General features: G+C 42.3%; 3 protein-coding genes and 2 non-coding genes across 6 annotated transcripts in view; 2 read left to right on the top strand and 3 right to left on the bottom strand.

The window, feature by feature from the left end:
* The window catches only part of Cmklr2 (chemerin chemokine-like receptor 2), a 54,992-nt gene extending 53,411 nt beyond the window's left edge, over positions 1-1,581 (top strand). The window contains exon 4 of the mRNA XM_048459365.3: positions 197-1,581. Within this exon, the coding sequence (XP_048315322.1) occupies positions 227-1,324 (1,098 nt within the window). The 5' untranslated portion in view covers positions 197-226 and the 3' untranslated portion in view covers positions 1,325-1,581. The remainder of the gene's footprint in view (positions 1-196) is intronic.
* A 2,635-nt stretch (positions 1,582-4,216) lies between these two features.
* Eef1b2 (eukaryotic translation elongation factor 1 beta 2) lies at positions 4,217-6,705 on the bottom strand. Its single transcript, XM_048459366.2, has 6 exons — positions 6,559-6,705; positions 6,058-6,180; positions 5,359-5,485; positions 5,039-5,105; positions 4,517-4,642; positions 4,217-4,414 (listed from the first exon to the last, which is right to left on the bottom strand). Exons 1-6 carry the CDS (start codon positions 6,636-6,638, stop codon positions 4,260-4,262), a joined length of 678 nt encoding a protein of 225 aa, XP_048315323.1. The 5' UTR covers positions 6,639-6,705; the 3' UTR covers positions 4,217-4,259.
* Positions 4,758-4,890, bottom strand: LOC125416501 (small nucleolar RNA SNORA41). The gene has a single exon (XR_007236914.1). It is a non-coding gene; the product is annotated as a small nucleolar RNA SNORA41 (small nucleolar RNA).
* On the bottom strand, positions 5,185-5,263 carry LOC125416499 (small nucleolar RNA SNORD51). Its single transcript, XR_007236912.1, has one exon. It is a non-coding gene; the product is annotated as a small nucleolar RNA SNORD51 (small nucleolar RNA).
* Positions 6,706-7,070: 365 nt separating the features above from the next.
* The window catches only part of Ndufs1 (NADH:ubiquinone oxidoreductase core subunit S1), a 35,288-nt gene continuing 25,911 nt past the window's right edge, over positions 7,071-16,447 (top strand). The window contains exons 1-5 of one of the 2 annotated variants that reach the window (XM_048459363.3): positions 7,071-7,264; positions 11,813-11,878; positions 12,668-12,759; positions 13,323-13,430; positions 15,971-16,047. In XM_048459363.3, the coding sequence (XP_048315320.2) occupies positions 11,818-11,878; positions 12,668-12,759; positions 13,323-13,430; positions 15,971-16,047 (338 nt within the window). In that variant the 5' untranslated portion in view covers positions 7,071-7,264; positions 11,813-11,817. The other variant, XM_048459364.3, reaches the window with a different exon arrangement.

Genomic DNA, 16,447 nt, shown 5'->3' with positions numbered 1-16,447 from the left:
GAATCACAAATGAACTCTCAAAAGCTTTGAGAGCAGAATCGGTAAAACTGGGACATGGCCATCTTTGGTACAAACACAAGCCTGAAAAATAAGCCATGGCACAGTCAGAAAATGAAGTGCTTTTGTGTTTATGTTCTGTATTCATCAGACTTAATTCTTCTTTATGCTTTTTTTCCATTAAAATTTGCTTTTACAGCTTACTTTACTCTCCATCTACAAGGCCATCATGGAAGTCTCAAAGGAAACATTATTTGAAGAATTTGAGAACTATTCCTATACTTTAGAATATTACCCGCACGAGTCTGCTTCAGAGGAGAAGACACACCTGGGAATTGTTCACTGGGTCTCCCTGTTGTTGTGTGTCCTAGCATTTGTTCTGGGAATTCCAGGAAATGCCACTGTCATTTGGCTCATGGGATTTAAGTGGAAGAAGACAGTCACTACTCTCTGGTTCCTCAATCTGGCCATTGCAGATTTTATTTTTGTTCTCTTCCTGCCCCTGTATGTCTCCTATCTGGCCTTGAGTTTCCACTGGCCTTTTGGCCTGTGGCTTTGCAAGGCTAATTCTTTCATTGCCCAGCTGAACATGTTTTCTAGTGTTTTCTTCCTGACAGTGATCAGCCTGGACCACTATTTCCACTTGATCCATCCTGTCTCATCTCAGCGGCACCGAACGCTAAAGAACTCACTGGTCATTGTTCTATCTGTCTGGCTTTTGGCTTCTCTGCTTGGAGGTCCTAGCCTGTACTTCCGGGACACTGTGGAAGTCAATAACCACATTATTTGTTATAACAATTTCCAGGAACATGACCATGACCTCACCTTTATGAGACACCATGTTCTGACCTGGGTGAAGTTCCTTTTTGGCTACCTTTTCCCTTTGCTGACAATGAGCTTCTGCTATTTGTGTCTCATCTTCAAGGTGAAGAAGCGAAGCATCCCCATGTCCCGTAAGCATTTCTGGACAGTTCTCTCTGTAGTCATTGCCTTTGTGGTCTGCTGGACTCCGTATCACCTGTTTAGCCTTTGGGAACTCACCTTTCACCACAACAGCTCTTTCCAGCATGTGCTGCAGGGTGGAGTCCCTCTCTCTATTGGCTTGGCATTCCTCAATAGTTGCTTGAATCCCATCCTTTACGTTCTAATTAGCAAGAAGTTCCAAACTCACTTCCGGGCCTCTGTTGCTGAGGTACTAAAGCATTCGTTGTGGGAAGTCAACTGCCCTGGCACAGTCAGTGAACAGCTCAAGAGCACTGAAACCAAGAGCCTGTCTTTCCTAGACACAGACCGTGTTCCCAGTAATCAGCATGGATTCTTCACGTGAACCTCATAAAAATCCCTTTCAGATGAAGCTTCGTTCTGATCTAAACTGACCATATTTTTGTCGTTTTTGCTCAGTGTATTGGCCTTATATTTTTGCGTGGGTATAAAATGTAGAATTTTTTCTTCCTTGCAATTTATATGATGCATCTTTCTGGCTGCCCTCTGGTGGCGATTGTGATATTGACAACCTAAATCTTTTTTCCCCACTGTTTTAGCCTGTCTATTGATGTACTGAAATATATCTATCAGATTAAATAAATCATTTTAATAATGCATACATTATATTAATGATAGTAATTTTCATCTTAAAAAGGTATCAGCCTCGTTTTTGGTTTCCTTTTGGGTCATTTTGTGTGTGCACAAAATGTGTGTGCAGATGCATGTGTGCAAACCTTGATTGTTGCTCCCCACTTGCCTAGAGCTCACCAAGCAGCCTACGATGGTTAGCCAGCAAGTCCCAGAGATCTGCCTGTCTCCACCTCCACAACACCACACTGAATGCCTGCCACACCAGGCTTTTTCTAATGTGTGCTTATCTAATGTCTTCCTTGAATGCACCTGACCAACTAGGGTATCTCCCCTGCTCCCTGATCTTCACCTTTTCAGTTACTAAAAGAGAAAATTGACAGAAAAATTTTTTCTGAGATAGTTTCACTATGTAGTCTGGGTTGGCCTCAAGCTCCAATAAACAAATTGAATACAAATATATTTTAATAGTATAATACATAATATTCAACTTTTTAATAATTTACAAACTGTGAAGTATTAGTTGGTTTATATTGGCTTAAAACTTTCATTTCTGTCAACTATTTATTTGCTAAGTTGACCCAAAATCTAATTACCTAAGTAACTTATTGTTAGCATAGTTCAATTTTGAGGTTCTGGAACAAGCAAGAGGGTGGTTTGATTCTGCTTCCTATGCCTGGAGCCTCAGATGGATAATGATGTAAATGGTCTAGCTTGGAGTAGCTGGGACTAGTTCATCAACTGTCCTTTTTCTCACATCTGTCCCTTGACCCTGTCCAGAGCGGCCATACTTCTCAGTTCCAAAAGGTGCAAGTGGCAAGTGCTCCACCAAGCTGCATCCTCAGGCCTATTTACAAATGCCACTCATACAGCATTGTTTCAAAGCAAGACTAGGCCAGCTTGAAATCAAAGGGAGGGGGACAGACCTCTTGCTTCTTGATGAAACATGTTTACAATTTTCTGTTCATTTTTAGTTCTTTAGAACATCACAAAATTTGAAAATTCTGGTTGTGTACAAGTGTGTAGATTAGTTACTATAGAATCACATTTCCAGTTGGGCTGGCCCAAACTCAGAACTACAAGGTGCAGGCATTGTTCTTTTGTTTACGTGGAGACCAAGTATAAGCTAAATAAGATACACCTTTATGCCTGTGTTCTTCAGCATTCTCAAGCACTATGGATCTCCAGAAGAGCAAGTGCTGCCCTCTGCTGGCTCTCGTAGTTCTGGAATAAACCTCTCCTGGCTCCCATGGCTGACACTGCCCTCTGCTGGCCCTTATGATCCTAACAAACTTGAAAACATTTTCCCACTATTTCAGGCTGCATCTGAATTTTCCTCAGTGCGTATTTCATTAAATAAATGTATCTGGTTAAATAAATTTTTACAATATGAAGCTTCCCTCACTAAATCAAGAGCAAAAGTAGGGTCAGGCTATGCGACAAAGCTCTAGATTAATTTTTCTGGATCCTCATCTACAAAATCCAGAAAGCTTTAAAGATACATCTGGTATTTAACATGAAGCCAAAAGAGCAGAAATGTTCAATGGTATACTTTCAGGGCAGCACAATCACTGGCAGTAGCTTTTTAGCATACTGCCTATCTCAGCCAGCGCTTTCTTACAGAGAAAACACCCTACACTCAACAACCTTATAAACCTACACAGGACTATGGGAGTGTGGGAGGCCTGGGAACTAGTTAACCTACATAGTATGATAATACCAGATTATACTTGTTTTTTTCTTTTTTTTTGAGACAGGGTTAATCTTGTGTAGCCATAGCTGTCCTGGAACTCACTCTGTAGACCAGGCTGGCCTCAAACTTAGACTTGCCTGTGTCTGAAATTTTACACCACCCAGTCAGATCACATTTCTAACAAAAGGTTCAACCTCCATAGCTCAACACATTAATTCCTAACATTTGTAAACGTCCATAATTGTATGACTTACCTCCTCTGATAAAGCAGCAATACAAAACTTGTGGGGTAGCTGGAGAGATTGCTCAAGTTAGGAATACTTGAGGGCCTGGGCACTAACACCCACATAGTAGTTAACAACCATCTTGAACTCTGGTTCTAGGGAACCCAACACCCTTTTCTGAATTCCCCAAGCATTATGCATTCGAGTGGTGCACATACACATATACTGCTGATGAAGAAAACATTTTCTGTATGAGTGCATGTATGTATGTGAATGGCAGAGGACCACTTTCTACCCCCCACCTAGACTCTAGCGACTGAAAACCCAGGTGGTAAACACCTTACTCAATTCTCTGAAAAAACTAATCTTGACGTCTGGCCAAAATAGACCACATCCATCAGTACCATGTATTACTGTCAGTAACAGAATTGCATTACCAATGGCTACAAAATTATAACTGCTAAACAATTAGTAACACTACATGTTTTCACTACATGTTTTTTTTTAAAGAAAACTGTTGTATATAGTCATGTAGTACATGAAACACACATGTTGGGAATCAGTCTTCTTTCACCATGTGGGTCAGGCGGGTCATCAAGCTTGACCTGCTGCTGAGATACCTATCTTTCCGGCCCCCAAGTTTTTATTCCTTATGGATTCCATGTCCACTGAAGCCTTCCCTTTAATGAAGGCATATATCATTTCTCATAATAGAATCAAGAGCCCAGGGTTCTTTCTAGCTTTTATTCAAGTGCACTGACTTGAGGATGATTCTAGATTTTGTTAAAAGCAGCCACATCCATGGATTGTACGTAGTCCTCAAAAGCAGTAATCTGCTCTTCCAGCATATCTGTTCCAACCTTATCGTCCTCAACTACACACTGTATTTGAAGCTTTTTAATTCCATATCCCACTGGAACCAATTTGGCTACAAAAGAACATAAAGGGAAGAGTTAGGAAACTGTTATTGATGGAAAAATAATGAAAATGTACATAAATTCCAACTTCAAAACACCACCATTAAACTTACAAGAGCCCCACACCAAGCCGTCCGCTTGAATGCTCCTAACACACTCCTCTAACTTGGCCATGTCGGTCTCATCATCCCAGGGCTTCACGTCCAGTAGGATGGAAGACTTGGCAACAACCGCGGGCTCTGCAAACATCAGGAAATGCATTGCACCTACTTGACCAAACACCTTTGCTCTAGCTCAGATCTCAATTTGTTTCGAAACAGACCATCTCCTTACGAAAAAACATACAAAACTCACTTGTGTCTGTCACGCATATTTCCTCTTTCTGTTTGGCTGAGAAAGAGGCATGAAATTGTGTAACAGTTTCTATCCCACAGAGGAATGCTACAACTGCCACCGTAAGAACAGCTGCAGACCAGTAGCTGTGGACCTTTTATACGCAAAGATGTTTACTGAAGACTACAAATCAAATATTCACCCAAAGAAATTGGGAAAAAACCATGTTAGGGTCAAGCTTTGGAATAAACCACTCACATTATTATTTAACAATGAAGATACACGACTTCAAAATTACCTACTTTTAGCTTTCTTGGATTCATACTGTGCAAGGCGCTCTTCTCGGAGCCTCTTTGCTTCTTCACTTTCCTGTACGGGGGAAAAAAATTCACGAAGTTGGCTATCTTCTGCATATACAATGTAATGATAGGGTCATTACAGAAATGACCAGATTCATCAGTGAAAAGCAAATCCATCAGGAGTTCAGCCGAAAGATGGTGATTTGATTTTATTCATCATGTACCCAGTGAGGGTTCGAATCCAGGCCCTGATACAGTATCTACAATTATGCTTGAAGATATACTGCCTCATCATTATATTCAGACAGAGATGTCAGCCATACCTCCTCGTCATCTGACCCAAAGAGATCAATGTCGTCGTCGTCTTTAGCATCCGCAGCTGCACTTCCTGTGGTGTCTTCCACACTGGCAGGACCGTACTTGCCCAAAGACTTCTTCACTCCTGGAAGGCTTGAAAAGAAACACCCTACCATTGTTAGGTCGGCGCCACACCCCTTCCTTTACTGGACAAAACACAAAATCTTTCTTTCCCAGTAACAATCTTTTCGGTTATTGACCCTTTAGCACAATCTCAGGTAAAAGTATTATGTGTGCCCGACTCTTCAGCCAACAAACACTAGGACTACGGGAGACATCGTACTCAATACTCACTGTGGTTTAACTCTTTCAGAACGAACATCTCTGAGCTTTCATTACGGTTTCTTAGTTAACTGGAGTCTACTCCCCAAACTCTCCATCCGTGCTGGTAGTGTCAGAAGGCCAGGGACAGAGTGAATGAGCTACCCCCTCACCCTAGCGATGCCCCCCCCAGGTCGAAGTACATTGGCAGGGAGGTGTGGGGTAAAGTTTGACTGCTGCTGTCCATGTTCTACCTGTCCTGTGAGGAAATGGAGGACTTCAGTCTCTTGGCCTTCTAAGGTCACCAAGAAATTCAGCTTATACCAGCCAACAACGCTAAAGTAAGTAGAACCTGGGTCCTACTTTGTCATGGGAAAGTCCGGGTGGTGCAAAGCTATTTTTACCTGGCTTTCTCTTTCTCATAAGACTTGATGTGATTATACCAGCGCAGAGCATGGAACAGGTCAGCGGGCGGTGGGCCAGAGACGGCTTCAAAGACTGCCACATCTGCTTGTGATGGCACATACCTGCCGGTGACACAAAAACACGTGCACACACCTTTCAAAGAAAGACATAATATACGACAATGTATGACAAACTCTGCATACGTCCAACCGACTAGTGGGAACTATCACGGGGCTAACAAGCTGTTCCAGTTGCTTTTAATTTTAAGTGTACCAAACATCTGTTTGAGCCAGTGCAAGCTAAGAGTAGCAGCCACGGAGGAGAGAATCAAAGGCTGCCATCTTCCCGTCAGGCTGCCATCTTCCCGTCAGGCTAGCCACAGCTTTAAATCTGTTAAGTCGCCCAAACCGCGGAACAACCCGGTTGAACGCAGCCCCTCCCGGGCGCCCCGCTTCCCTCCCGCCGAGCCCGCGCCACGTGGCCCCGGCCTCCCGGCTCACCCCTCGATGTAGCTCTTGTCCGCCAGGTAGTCGTTGAGCACCTGGAGGCCGGCGGGGGTTTTGAGGTCTCCGAAACCCATGGCGTCGGCTGTATCCCGGAGGCCCGCAACAGCGGAGGGAGAGAGCGCCAGAAGCCCGCGGCTGGCGCTGAGGGAGAAAAGGGCCCGGGCCGGCCGGAAAAGTCCTTATATAGAGACGGAGGCGTTTCCCTCCGCCGCACCGGCTAGAGGTTAAAGGTCAAAGTGCGTTACTAGTCGCGGTCCTCCACGTAAACCTGGGACTTGCAAATTAAACGGCCCACAGGTTGTCCGCGGGCCTTCCCTTGCGTTTGGAAAGAAATTAATAAAAGAGGCATTTTTAAATGCCTACCTCCAAGGATTCCGAAAGTAAGGGAAACGCCCCCTGCAGAGACGGAGTTGAACGAAAGTGCTCGGCCTCGAGGCCTCGGCTACTTCCGGCGGAACTGCAGGTCCAAGACGACCTCTCCGCTTCCTCTCGGCTCTCGTTCAGGCCGACGGAAATTGCCGAACAGGGCCAGAGAGGGAAAATTGTCGAATCTGGGATTTTCGTCCCTGCTGGCTTTCCGTCCATCAGCTCCTGTGACGGAGTTAGCCGGGACCGCCATATTGACTTAGCGGCCGGGTTTTAAGGGGTCGGAGAAATCCGGACAAGCCAGCGGAGCATCCTCGTGGGCTCCGGAGGAAAGGTGAGGACATATTTAAGTGGCAGGGCTGAAGTACTGCGAGCAGGTTTTTTTTTTCTTGGCAGGAGTGTATCCTTTAGGTCAGACAAGTCATTCTCCTCTTGTCCTTGACTGGGTACCGCCTCCCGCCCCGCCACCTCGGAAACCCGGGAGAACCGGCAGGTGAGGCTGACTGGCCTGAGTTTCTGGTCTGATGGGAGGTAGATCGGAAGACCCTCGGGAGCTCGGGCTTGCGAGCTTCTTTCGCTGTGCTGGGAAAGCAGGAGATAGCCTTGACAGGAGGCCGGCTCTGCCAGGGTCCCGAGTGACTTCACCTTGGGCACCGCTGTTTAGTTGCTGTCCTGCAGATGTCCACACTACTGTTTGTTTTATCTGGTTCATTGATCACACTGGGTAGCATTTTATTCATTCTACGGGCGGAGAAAACTGACAAAAATGTGTAAAAAGTTAGCCGGCGCTGGTTAGCTCAGCGGTTAAGAGTACCTTGCAGAGAGTATCCGAATTCGGTTCTCTAAGTCAGGAGACTGCCAACTGCCTGTCACTGTGCTCCAGGGGATTCGCCACCCTCTTCTGGACTGGGAGCACCTGCACTCACATGACCCACACACAGACACGCACAGGCACACATAAATATAGAGAAAATGAATCTAAAAAAGTTAGCTCGGAGCCCAGCTGCCAATCAGGAAGCTGCAGTGTCTTTAAGTCCCCGAGATTCAATGTAAAATCAAACTGAATTGTAAACTTTAGATTTCTTTTTTTCCTGGGAATCTTTTCTTTTTCTTTTCCCACTGAGTTTTACATTACTAAATGGAGTGTTCTAAGCCAGAGAAAAGTTTTAGAAAGTTGTTCCTCTAAGTCACAGCCAAGATACTAGAGATGTGCCAGGTGTAGTGTAGCTCGTCTATAATTCCAGCACTGGGCAAGCTGAGACAGGAGGATTCTAACTGAGCTACAGCCCCATCTTGAATAATTATTTCTGTTCGTATCTGATAGATAATATGTCTGAAACGTATATCAGGGCTGGCGGGGTGTCTTGGTAATGATGCGTGCTGCCGTGCCTGACAACCTGAGTTTGATCCCCAGGACCCCCATGAACAGACTCCCAAAAGTTTGCTTTGGCGGTCACGTGCACACACCGCAGCATCGTGCATGTGTATTTGCTAGCACATACAAAGTAAATAAATGAATGTGAAAAACAAGCCCAGCACCAGCAACAGACATGCAGCAATCTGGACATGGCGGGGTATGTTTATAATCCTGGCACTCGCTCAGGAAGTGGAGGCCTGAGTTGATCCTTTCCTTCACAGCAAGCTTGACCTCAGGCTGAACTACGTGAGATTTGTATAAAATACACAACAAAACAAACTGTATACTGTAGAAGGCAGGTTATCCTTAAACTCTATGTAGTGCATGTTTTATATCATTGTGTAGCTTAGGCTGGCCTCAAATGCATGGTTCTCATGCTTCAGGGGCCCCAGTGCTGGGATTATAATGGGAATTGGGCCACCATGCTTGACCTCTTCAATACTTTTTGTCTGATGGAGTATGTACTACTCATTCTGGAATTTGGTGACTTGTTTTTGTAAGGGTACTGTTCCCTTCAGAAAAGGGAAATAGTCAGATTTCTTGTCAAGGAATTTGTGGTCTAGTAGGTACCAAAGTCGATAATTCACATGCAACTTAGCATTGGAGACTTTGTTATCTGTGCTTGCGATACAGCCCAGTGCAGGCTAAGGAAGTGGTCCTCCACTAAAGCTTAGCCCAAGTTTAGTAAGTAGGATAGTAAAATAAATACATGGTTGAAAGAAATCCCACACTAGTTCAGAATTGAATATAATAGGGGGTTATTTATTTAGGGGTAGACTCACAGATCACAATGCTCTGCTCAAACTGGGAACAGCAACCAAATGCTGCAGCTGGAAGAGAAAGTGGACGCACACTTTATATCAGCGTATATAGTATATGAGGCCCCGCCCAAGTGGGCAGGTGACTTAAAGGCTGCTGGCTGTAGAAATTCCTACAGCACATGGTATGTGCTGTTAATAAAGAAAATGACCACAAAGAACCCTTCACGACTGATTGTCAGCAACCATTACTGATTAAGTTGAAGTCAGCTTTTATTGCAATTTTTTCTTTGTTCTTAGTATTGGCAATTTTTGACCTAGTAATAACACCCTAGCAAGTATTGTAGATCTTCTTTATAGATTAAGAACCAATAACTGATTTATACCAGAAATTATTAGTAGACAACAGACTGTAAACAGACTGCAGCTGTCTGCAGATTCAGTATCGAAAGTTATAGATTACTGTTATTAAGGAATTAATTAATAAAATTAATTATGAATTAATGAAAGTTTTAATTATAGGTCTTGCATGATAACTACAGACTTTAGTACTTAGAATTTTATTTTATCTGGAATGGTAGCAGAGGCAGAGGCCTGTGGATGGATCTCTGAGTTTCAGGGCAACCTGGTCTCTTGATAGCTAAAAGGCAGTTTTGGTAGCATGTGCCAGAAGGGTATGTTGAAGAGGTAGAGGCAAGAGAATCATGAATTCAAGACCAGCCTGGGCTATACCTTTGGGACTGGAGAGGTGGCTCAGTGGTTAAGACCCCTGACCATTCTTCTAGAGGACCCAGGTTTGATTCCAAAAAATTATATGACAACTTGGCACCTGTTTGTGACTCCAGTTCCAGGGGATCTGACACCCTCTCCTAGCCTCTCTGGGAATCAAGCATGTACCCACTGAACAGACATATGTGCAGCAAAACACACATAACTTTTTTAATTAAAAAGGAAAAAAATTCTGATTTTGCATGATTTTCTATTAATGCTACTGCTATTGTAACTTTTTTACTAATATTTTAATGTTGATACATTCTAATCACATAATTTTTTTCTCACTATCTTTAAAAGGTAAAAACAGCTACACGAAAGACTAGTCATTTTGCATATCCCTGTAATCCCAGCAGTTTGGTGATAAAGGCAGGAAAACCAAGAGTATAAGGCTAGCCTGAGCTACATGAGACCAAAACTAAATAAAACCAACCAACTAAAAAAACTTTAAAAAATTTCAAAGGAAAAATTATGATTTTAGAGGCTATGTTGCACAGTTTTATGGTCAATTTAACACAAGCTAAAGTCATTCAAGAGGAGGGAACCTCAACCAAGGAAATGTTTAAACACTGGGCAGTGGTGGCACATACTTTAAATTCCAGCACTCAGGAAAAATTGTTTTCTTTTCTATCTGTGAATGTTTTGCCTGCTTGTATGCATGTGCACTGTGTGCTGGTACATGCAGAGATCAGAGAAAGACATGAGTAACTGCAGTTCTGGATGGATCACCATGTGGGCGCTGGGGACTGAACCCAGGTTCTCTGCAAGAGCAGCACATGCTTTAAACTTGTGAGCCTCTCCAGTCCCCTTTCTGTTTTCGAGACAGGTTTCACCATGTTATCCAGGCTCACCTTGAACTCACTCAAGGTCTAGGCAGGCCTGGAGCACATGATCCTGCTGCCTTGGTATCTCAAGTAACTGAGATCACAGTTCTGCAGCACTAGGTTGGTGGAGGACAGTTGTTTTAAAGCTTATCCATGAGTTTTGATAGATTCAGGATGGAAGTATAGTAGCGAGCAAATTGCAGGCCTGCGAGATAAACATACTACTCAGCACAGAATGATGGTCCTCAAGGTGCGACAAAGGCTTTTGACTTCTGAACTACCTCAGAAATATTTTAGGATCATATATAATTCATGTATCATCCGAGAGTGCATACTGGAGCCTGTTGTGGTAGCACCCAGGAAGCAGAGGCAGGAGGATTACTTCAAGACTAGCCAAGATTAATAGCAAGACCCTGTTTCAACAAAACCAAAACCCCAACATACTGGTAGGAAATGAGGACAGAAAGGTTTTTTTTTTAATTTGTTGTAAATAGCTATTAATGATAAGAGTTATTTTGCAGTTTATTTTACTTTATTCTAATTTCTTCTTTCTTTCTTCTTCTTCTTCTTCTTCTTCTTCCTCTTCCTCCTCCTCCTTTTCCTCCTCCTCCTCCTCCTCCTTCTTCTTCTTCTTCGACAGTGTTTTCTATATCTCTGCCTGACTTCAAACTTGTAGTAAAAAATGACCTTAAACTTTTGATCCTCCTACCTCCACTTCACAGGTTCTGGGATTACAGACATGTATTCCATTTTATGCTGTGCTGGGGTTAGAATTTAGAACTTTCTGGATGCTAGGCAAGCTCCCTTGTGTATTGTACACCAACTGAACTGTGTTCCAAGCCCTTCCCACTTCTTTCTAGTTATAACAAAACTGCTCTTTGCATTACAAAGCCCAGATTTACGGCTGGAGATATAACTCAGTTGTACCACTTACATGCGGACCCAGAGTCTGCTAACTGCTTCCTAGCTGTGTGACGTTGTATATGTTAACGTCTCTGGACTGAATGTTGTATGTTCAAGTGAGAGAAAACATCAGTACCTCTGAATATTCTAATTTATAAATAGGTGGGTTTTTTACCTCTACAACAATTCATCTTTGTTTTATTTTTTAGGCATCATGCTAAGGATACCAGTAAAAAGGGCCTTGATAGGCCTTTCTAAGTCTCTTAAAGGATATGGTAAGTTTTGGGTTTGTTTTTTTTCTTTTTTAATATTCGTGAGTATTAGACTTACCTGTGTCGGTTCCATTGTCTACTAGGTATTTCTTCAGAAAATTTGAGCCCATAATTTACATTAAATGAAGAGTAGAAACAATTGATCCAAGTTGACAGAAGAATTTTAAAAATAAAACTTTTTCTTCTTTAGTTTACAAAAAACACATAATAGAACATATTAGGAATTACATTTTGTATCAAAATAAAAAATAATGGTCATTTGGTTTTTGAAAAGCAATGTTAAAAACTCATCTTAAACTACTGGTGAAAGCAGACAATAAGGCCACTTGGTGGCGGCACATACCTTTAATTCCAGCACTCAAGAGACAGAGGCGTGCATCTTTAAGTTTGAGACTACCTGGTCTACATAATGAGTTCCAGACCAGCCAGGACTACCTAGTGATACCTGTAAAAAGAGCCTTGATAGGTCTTTCTAAGTCTAAAAATGTGGTAAGTTTTGTTTTTGTTGTATGTTCATAAGTATTTTTGAGTGTCCCTCTCTCGAGCAAACAAAACAAAACAAAAAAAACCACAAAACCAACTCTGACAACCATATATATGTTGGATAGAGTTGAATTGAAAAAGCTTTTGTGCTATGTTACTTTAGTACTTTTTACTTTACTTTCGATTTAGTTCTTAAAGAAATTTGCATCTAGAGAAAGAGGACTAGTAAAAAATAAAAATTTCCTAGCTTCTGCTGTCATGAGTTAAGCTCTGTTAATTTGTTTTTCACCTTATTGTTTTTATGATCAGTTCGAACAACTGGTACAGCAGCAAGTAACTTGATTGAAGTATTTGTTGACGGCCAGTCTGTCATGGTGGAACCAGGAACCACTGTCTTGCAGGTATGCATATGTTGTAATTAATTTTGTGATTGTATTCTCTAATTTTTGTTTAAAAAATTATTTGCTTCATATTGCTTAGTTTAAAAATGAAACAAAACATTAGCTAGCGGGCAGTAGTGGTGGCACATGCCTTTAATTCCAGGAGGATTTCTAGGAGTTCGAGGCCAGCCTGGTCTACAGAGCGAGTTCCAGGACAGCCAGGGCTACACAGAGAAACTCTGTCTCAAAGAACAAAAACAAAAAAGCAAAAAAGAAAGTCCAGGTATGAAGCACTGGGACAATCTGACAGGGACCTGGTGGACAGTGGTTCAGAGCAGATAATGGAGAGAAAGACTGCAGCGCAGAGTGTGGCTGTTTTATCTGCTTTCTCACCTCCAGGGTTCTCCATCCTGTGAAGCAGCATCAGAGGGTTTGGGATCAAAGCAAAGAGTGAAATCTCTGTAACAGTGGGAGCAGATAGAGCTGTTTGGGGATATTAGTAATAAGGGATCCCCGTCTGCCTTCTATTTCAGTGAGGACAAGAACCAAGTGAAGATCTTCTAATGCAAAGTTTTGTCTTCTAGGCTTGCGAGAAGGTCGGCATGCAGATCCCTCGGTTCTGTTACCATGAACGCTTGTCTGTCGCTGGGAACTGCAGGATGTGCCTGGTGGAGATTGAGAAGGCTCCAAAGGTAAGTGATGCCTGGAGTCCATATCATGTGGGGAAGGGAGAAGACTTCCAGTCTTGCACAAACTTTCTGGAAAATCAACACAACTATATTTTTTGTATGTAGATAATTCATTTTGAAATGAACTACACTGATGGAAGTGTTATATAAAGTAAATGCTGTATAACAAATCTAGGAATTGAAGGTGGGTTTTTTTGTGGTTTTTTTTTTTTTCTTTTTTTACTTAGACAGGGTTTCTCTGTGTAACCCCAGCTGACCTAGAACTTACTCTGTAGGCCATGCTGGCCTTGAACTCAAAGAGATCGCCTGCCTCCCAAGTGCCACAGCCGGGCCTCAAGGTATCAGTGTCTTAAGACTCATGGCGAGTGTGGAGCATATAGCATATGCCATTTCACTCAACAGAAATCTGTAGAGAAGTTCCCTTTAGGTTATGAAATTGCATTTTGATGTATACAGCAATGCCTACAAATGAGAACAAGGTCTGTGTGTGTGTGTCCTTCCAAAGGGCAGCTTCAAGTATCATTCCTCAGGTTCTCAGAGACAGGTCTCTCTGGTTAGGTTAAGCTAGGCACGCTCCAGGGATGCCCTTGTCTCTGTCTCCCCAGTGCTGAGGTTACAAGCATACACCACTATGCCTGACTTTTTATATTGGTTAGGTCAGTGTGCTTCTCAGGCTTACACAACAAGCACTTTACTGACTAAGCTATCTCCTTAAATCTAGGATTTACTAGTGCTCTTTTCCTGGTTTTTTGTTTTATTTATTTTTATTTTTAATTTAAAAGGCATGTATTCATTGATTTAGTAGGAAATGAGGTCTGGGGCATGTGCCATGATGCACGTGTGGAGGTCAGAGGACAATTTACAGTGGTATGGATCTTCTTTCTACCATGTGGGGCCTGGGAATTGAACTCTCAGGTCACTAGATTTGACAAGTGCCGTTACTCACTGAGCCATCTCACTGGCCCCTGGTTTCATTTTTTTTTTTTTGAGACAAAGTCTCTCTACCTAGTCTGGGCTGACCTCAAATTTACTGTATAGCACAGGCTAGTGTTAAATTCTTTAAACTTGTTAAATTTTATTTAGTGTATATATTTGTGTGCTTGTTTTCATGCATGCCTAAGCTTATATGCACACTGGTGCACACTTGTGCATATATGTATATACTACTGTTTGTGTGGAGGCCAGACGAGTGAGTTTTCTTCTTCCACCAAGTTGGTCCTGGAGGTCTATCAAGCTTGGCAGCAAGTGCCTTTACCCACGAGCCTCCTGCTTGCTAATATAGATAGGTATTCGGCACCATACCTGTACTTTTCCAATTTTATTTTAATTCTATCATGTATGTGCATGTGCTATGAAATGTGGTAATCAGAGGAGAACTTTGTGAGATCTTTCTTCTCTTTTATGTAGGTGCCCGGGTTGACTTAGTAGGAACCTTTACACATTGAGCCATCTTATCTGCCCATTTCTGGTTTTTGAAGCACAAAAATAGTGATGAGGTTGGGTGTGGTGTTATGCACCTTTAATATCAACACTCAGGGCAGAGGCTCCTCTGTGAGTTGGAGCCTGCCTGGTCTACATAGTGAGTTCCAGGTCAGCACTACTACATAAGACATGACCCTGTCTTTAAAAAAAAATTTTAAGTAAGAATAAATTTAAAACAGACCAGAAAAAAAAAATTAAAAAGTAAATCCAGACATAGTGATGTACACCTTTAATCCCAGCACTTAGGACACGAAGGTAGGTGGATCTCTGAGTTTGAGGCCAGCCTGGTCTATGTAGAGAGGCCCAGAACAGCCAAGTAGAGAAACCCTGTCTCCAAAAGAAAAAGGAAAAGTATTGTTTTGACTAGTAGAATATCCTTAAGGACTATTAGTGTATCTTAGCTTTTTTGGAGGTTTAATTAGCTCATAGTTTTAGAGTTTGAAAGGCCAAAATCAAGCAACTCCATTCGGTAGACATCTAATTGTTATATAATATGACATCAGGAAAAGCAAGAGACTAGGTAAGGGCAATAACCCACTTGTTATGGGAACTGCTCTGCTCCGAGACCTGATCACTGGGGTACCAGTGTTATTCTCATGTATTCCAGTTGCCTCACTTGGCGTTGTGTCTCACACATCTTTGTAGATTGCAGACCAGTCTTCCAGTACATGGCCTTTTGGGAATAAACCACTGCCATGCTTTATTTGTTTTTAAGATTAACATGAAGGGTCAGAGTATCTTATGGTTATAAAAAAAAATCTAGAAAAAATGTTATTTTGCTTTACTTTTAGAAAAGGTCTCACTGTGGCTAGACTAGGCTTGCCTCAGACTTGCAGCCTATGCCTCCTGAGTGCTGAAGTTACAGGGATGAACCACTATACCTAGCTGAGAACAAAAATCTGTTTTGAAAGATAATTTGTGCCTTTTTTTTTAATCTTTGAGGTAGATCTGTCATTGTGTATCCAGGGCTTTATTTTTTAATGTTTTATTAATATTTTGTAATAATCTTTAGTTATGACTAAAAGTAAACACAAATGTGGATTTCTCCATTGAAATTCTAGGTTGTCGCTGCTTGTGCTATGCCCGTTATGAAGGGCTGGAATATCCTGACAAACTCGGAAAAATCCAAGAAAGCCAGGTACTTTGTTCTTACTGCTGTAGATTTGTCAGGAGGAATTTATGCCTCCCCTAGATGAGGGATTTAGTATCAACCTGTGGAGAACAGCAGATATGAGTAGCGGAAATCAGCTCAGATAGTCGAGGTGTTACATGGAATAGTATCAGCATTAACCCTGTGATGAGTAGAACCCAGGTCTTCCTGAGCTGAGCTGAGTTCATGATGCATTAGTGTTTGCTCTGGGCTCAGTGTGTGTGTGTGTGAAGCTTGGATAAAACTAGTACAGATGAGCGCTGTGCCGTAGTGGTGTAAGTCCAGCCTATCTTCATTCTAAATTAATGGAGATATTTTCTGAGAATATCTTTCAGCAATTTTTAAAATGTTTATTTTGGCGATGATCTCATGTGGCCCAGGCTGGTCT

The sequence above is a fragment of the Myodes glareolus genome, chromosome 1 (genome assembly GCF_982192425.1).
Source record: "Myodes glareolus chromosome 1, mMyoGla1.1, whole genome shotgun sequence".
Taxonomy (NCBI): Eukaryota; Metazoa; Chordata; class Mammalia; order Rodentia; family Cricetidae; genus Myodes; species Myodes glareolus.
The sequence above is the reverse complement of the archived record's forward strand: the minus strand, read 5'-3'. Positions and strand labels throughout refer to the sequence as shown.

Excerpts from the sequence above, each read along its gene's own strand:
- Eef1b2 (XM_048459366.2), bottom strand. The coding sequence starts at position 6,638 with ATGGGTTTCGGAGACCTCAAAACCCCCGCCGGCCTCCAGGTGCTCAAC. Across the intron at positions 4,643-5,038 it reads TGAATCCAAGAAAGCTAAAA|AGCCCGCGGTTGTTGCCAAG; the intron begins GTAGGTAATTTT and ends TGATGTTTGCAG. Across the intron at positions 4,415-4,516 it reads CGGCTTGGTGTGGGGCTCTT|CCAAATTGGTTCCAGTGGGA; the intron begins GTAAGTTTAATG and ends GTTCTTTTGTAG.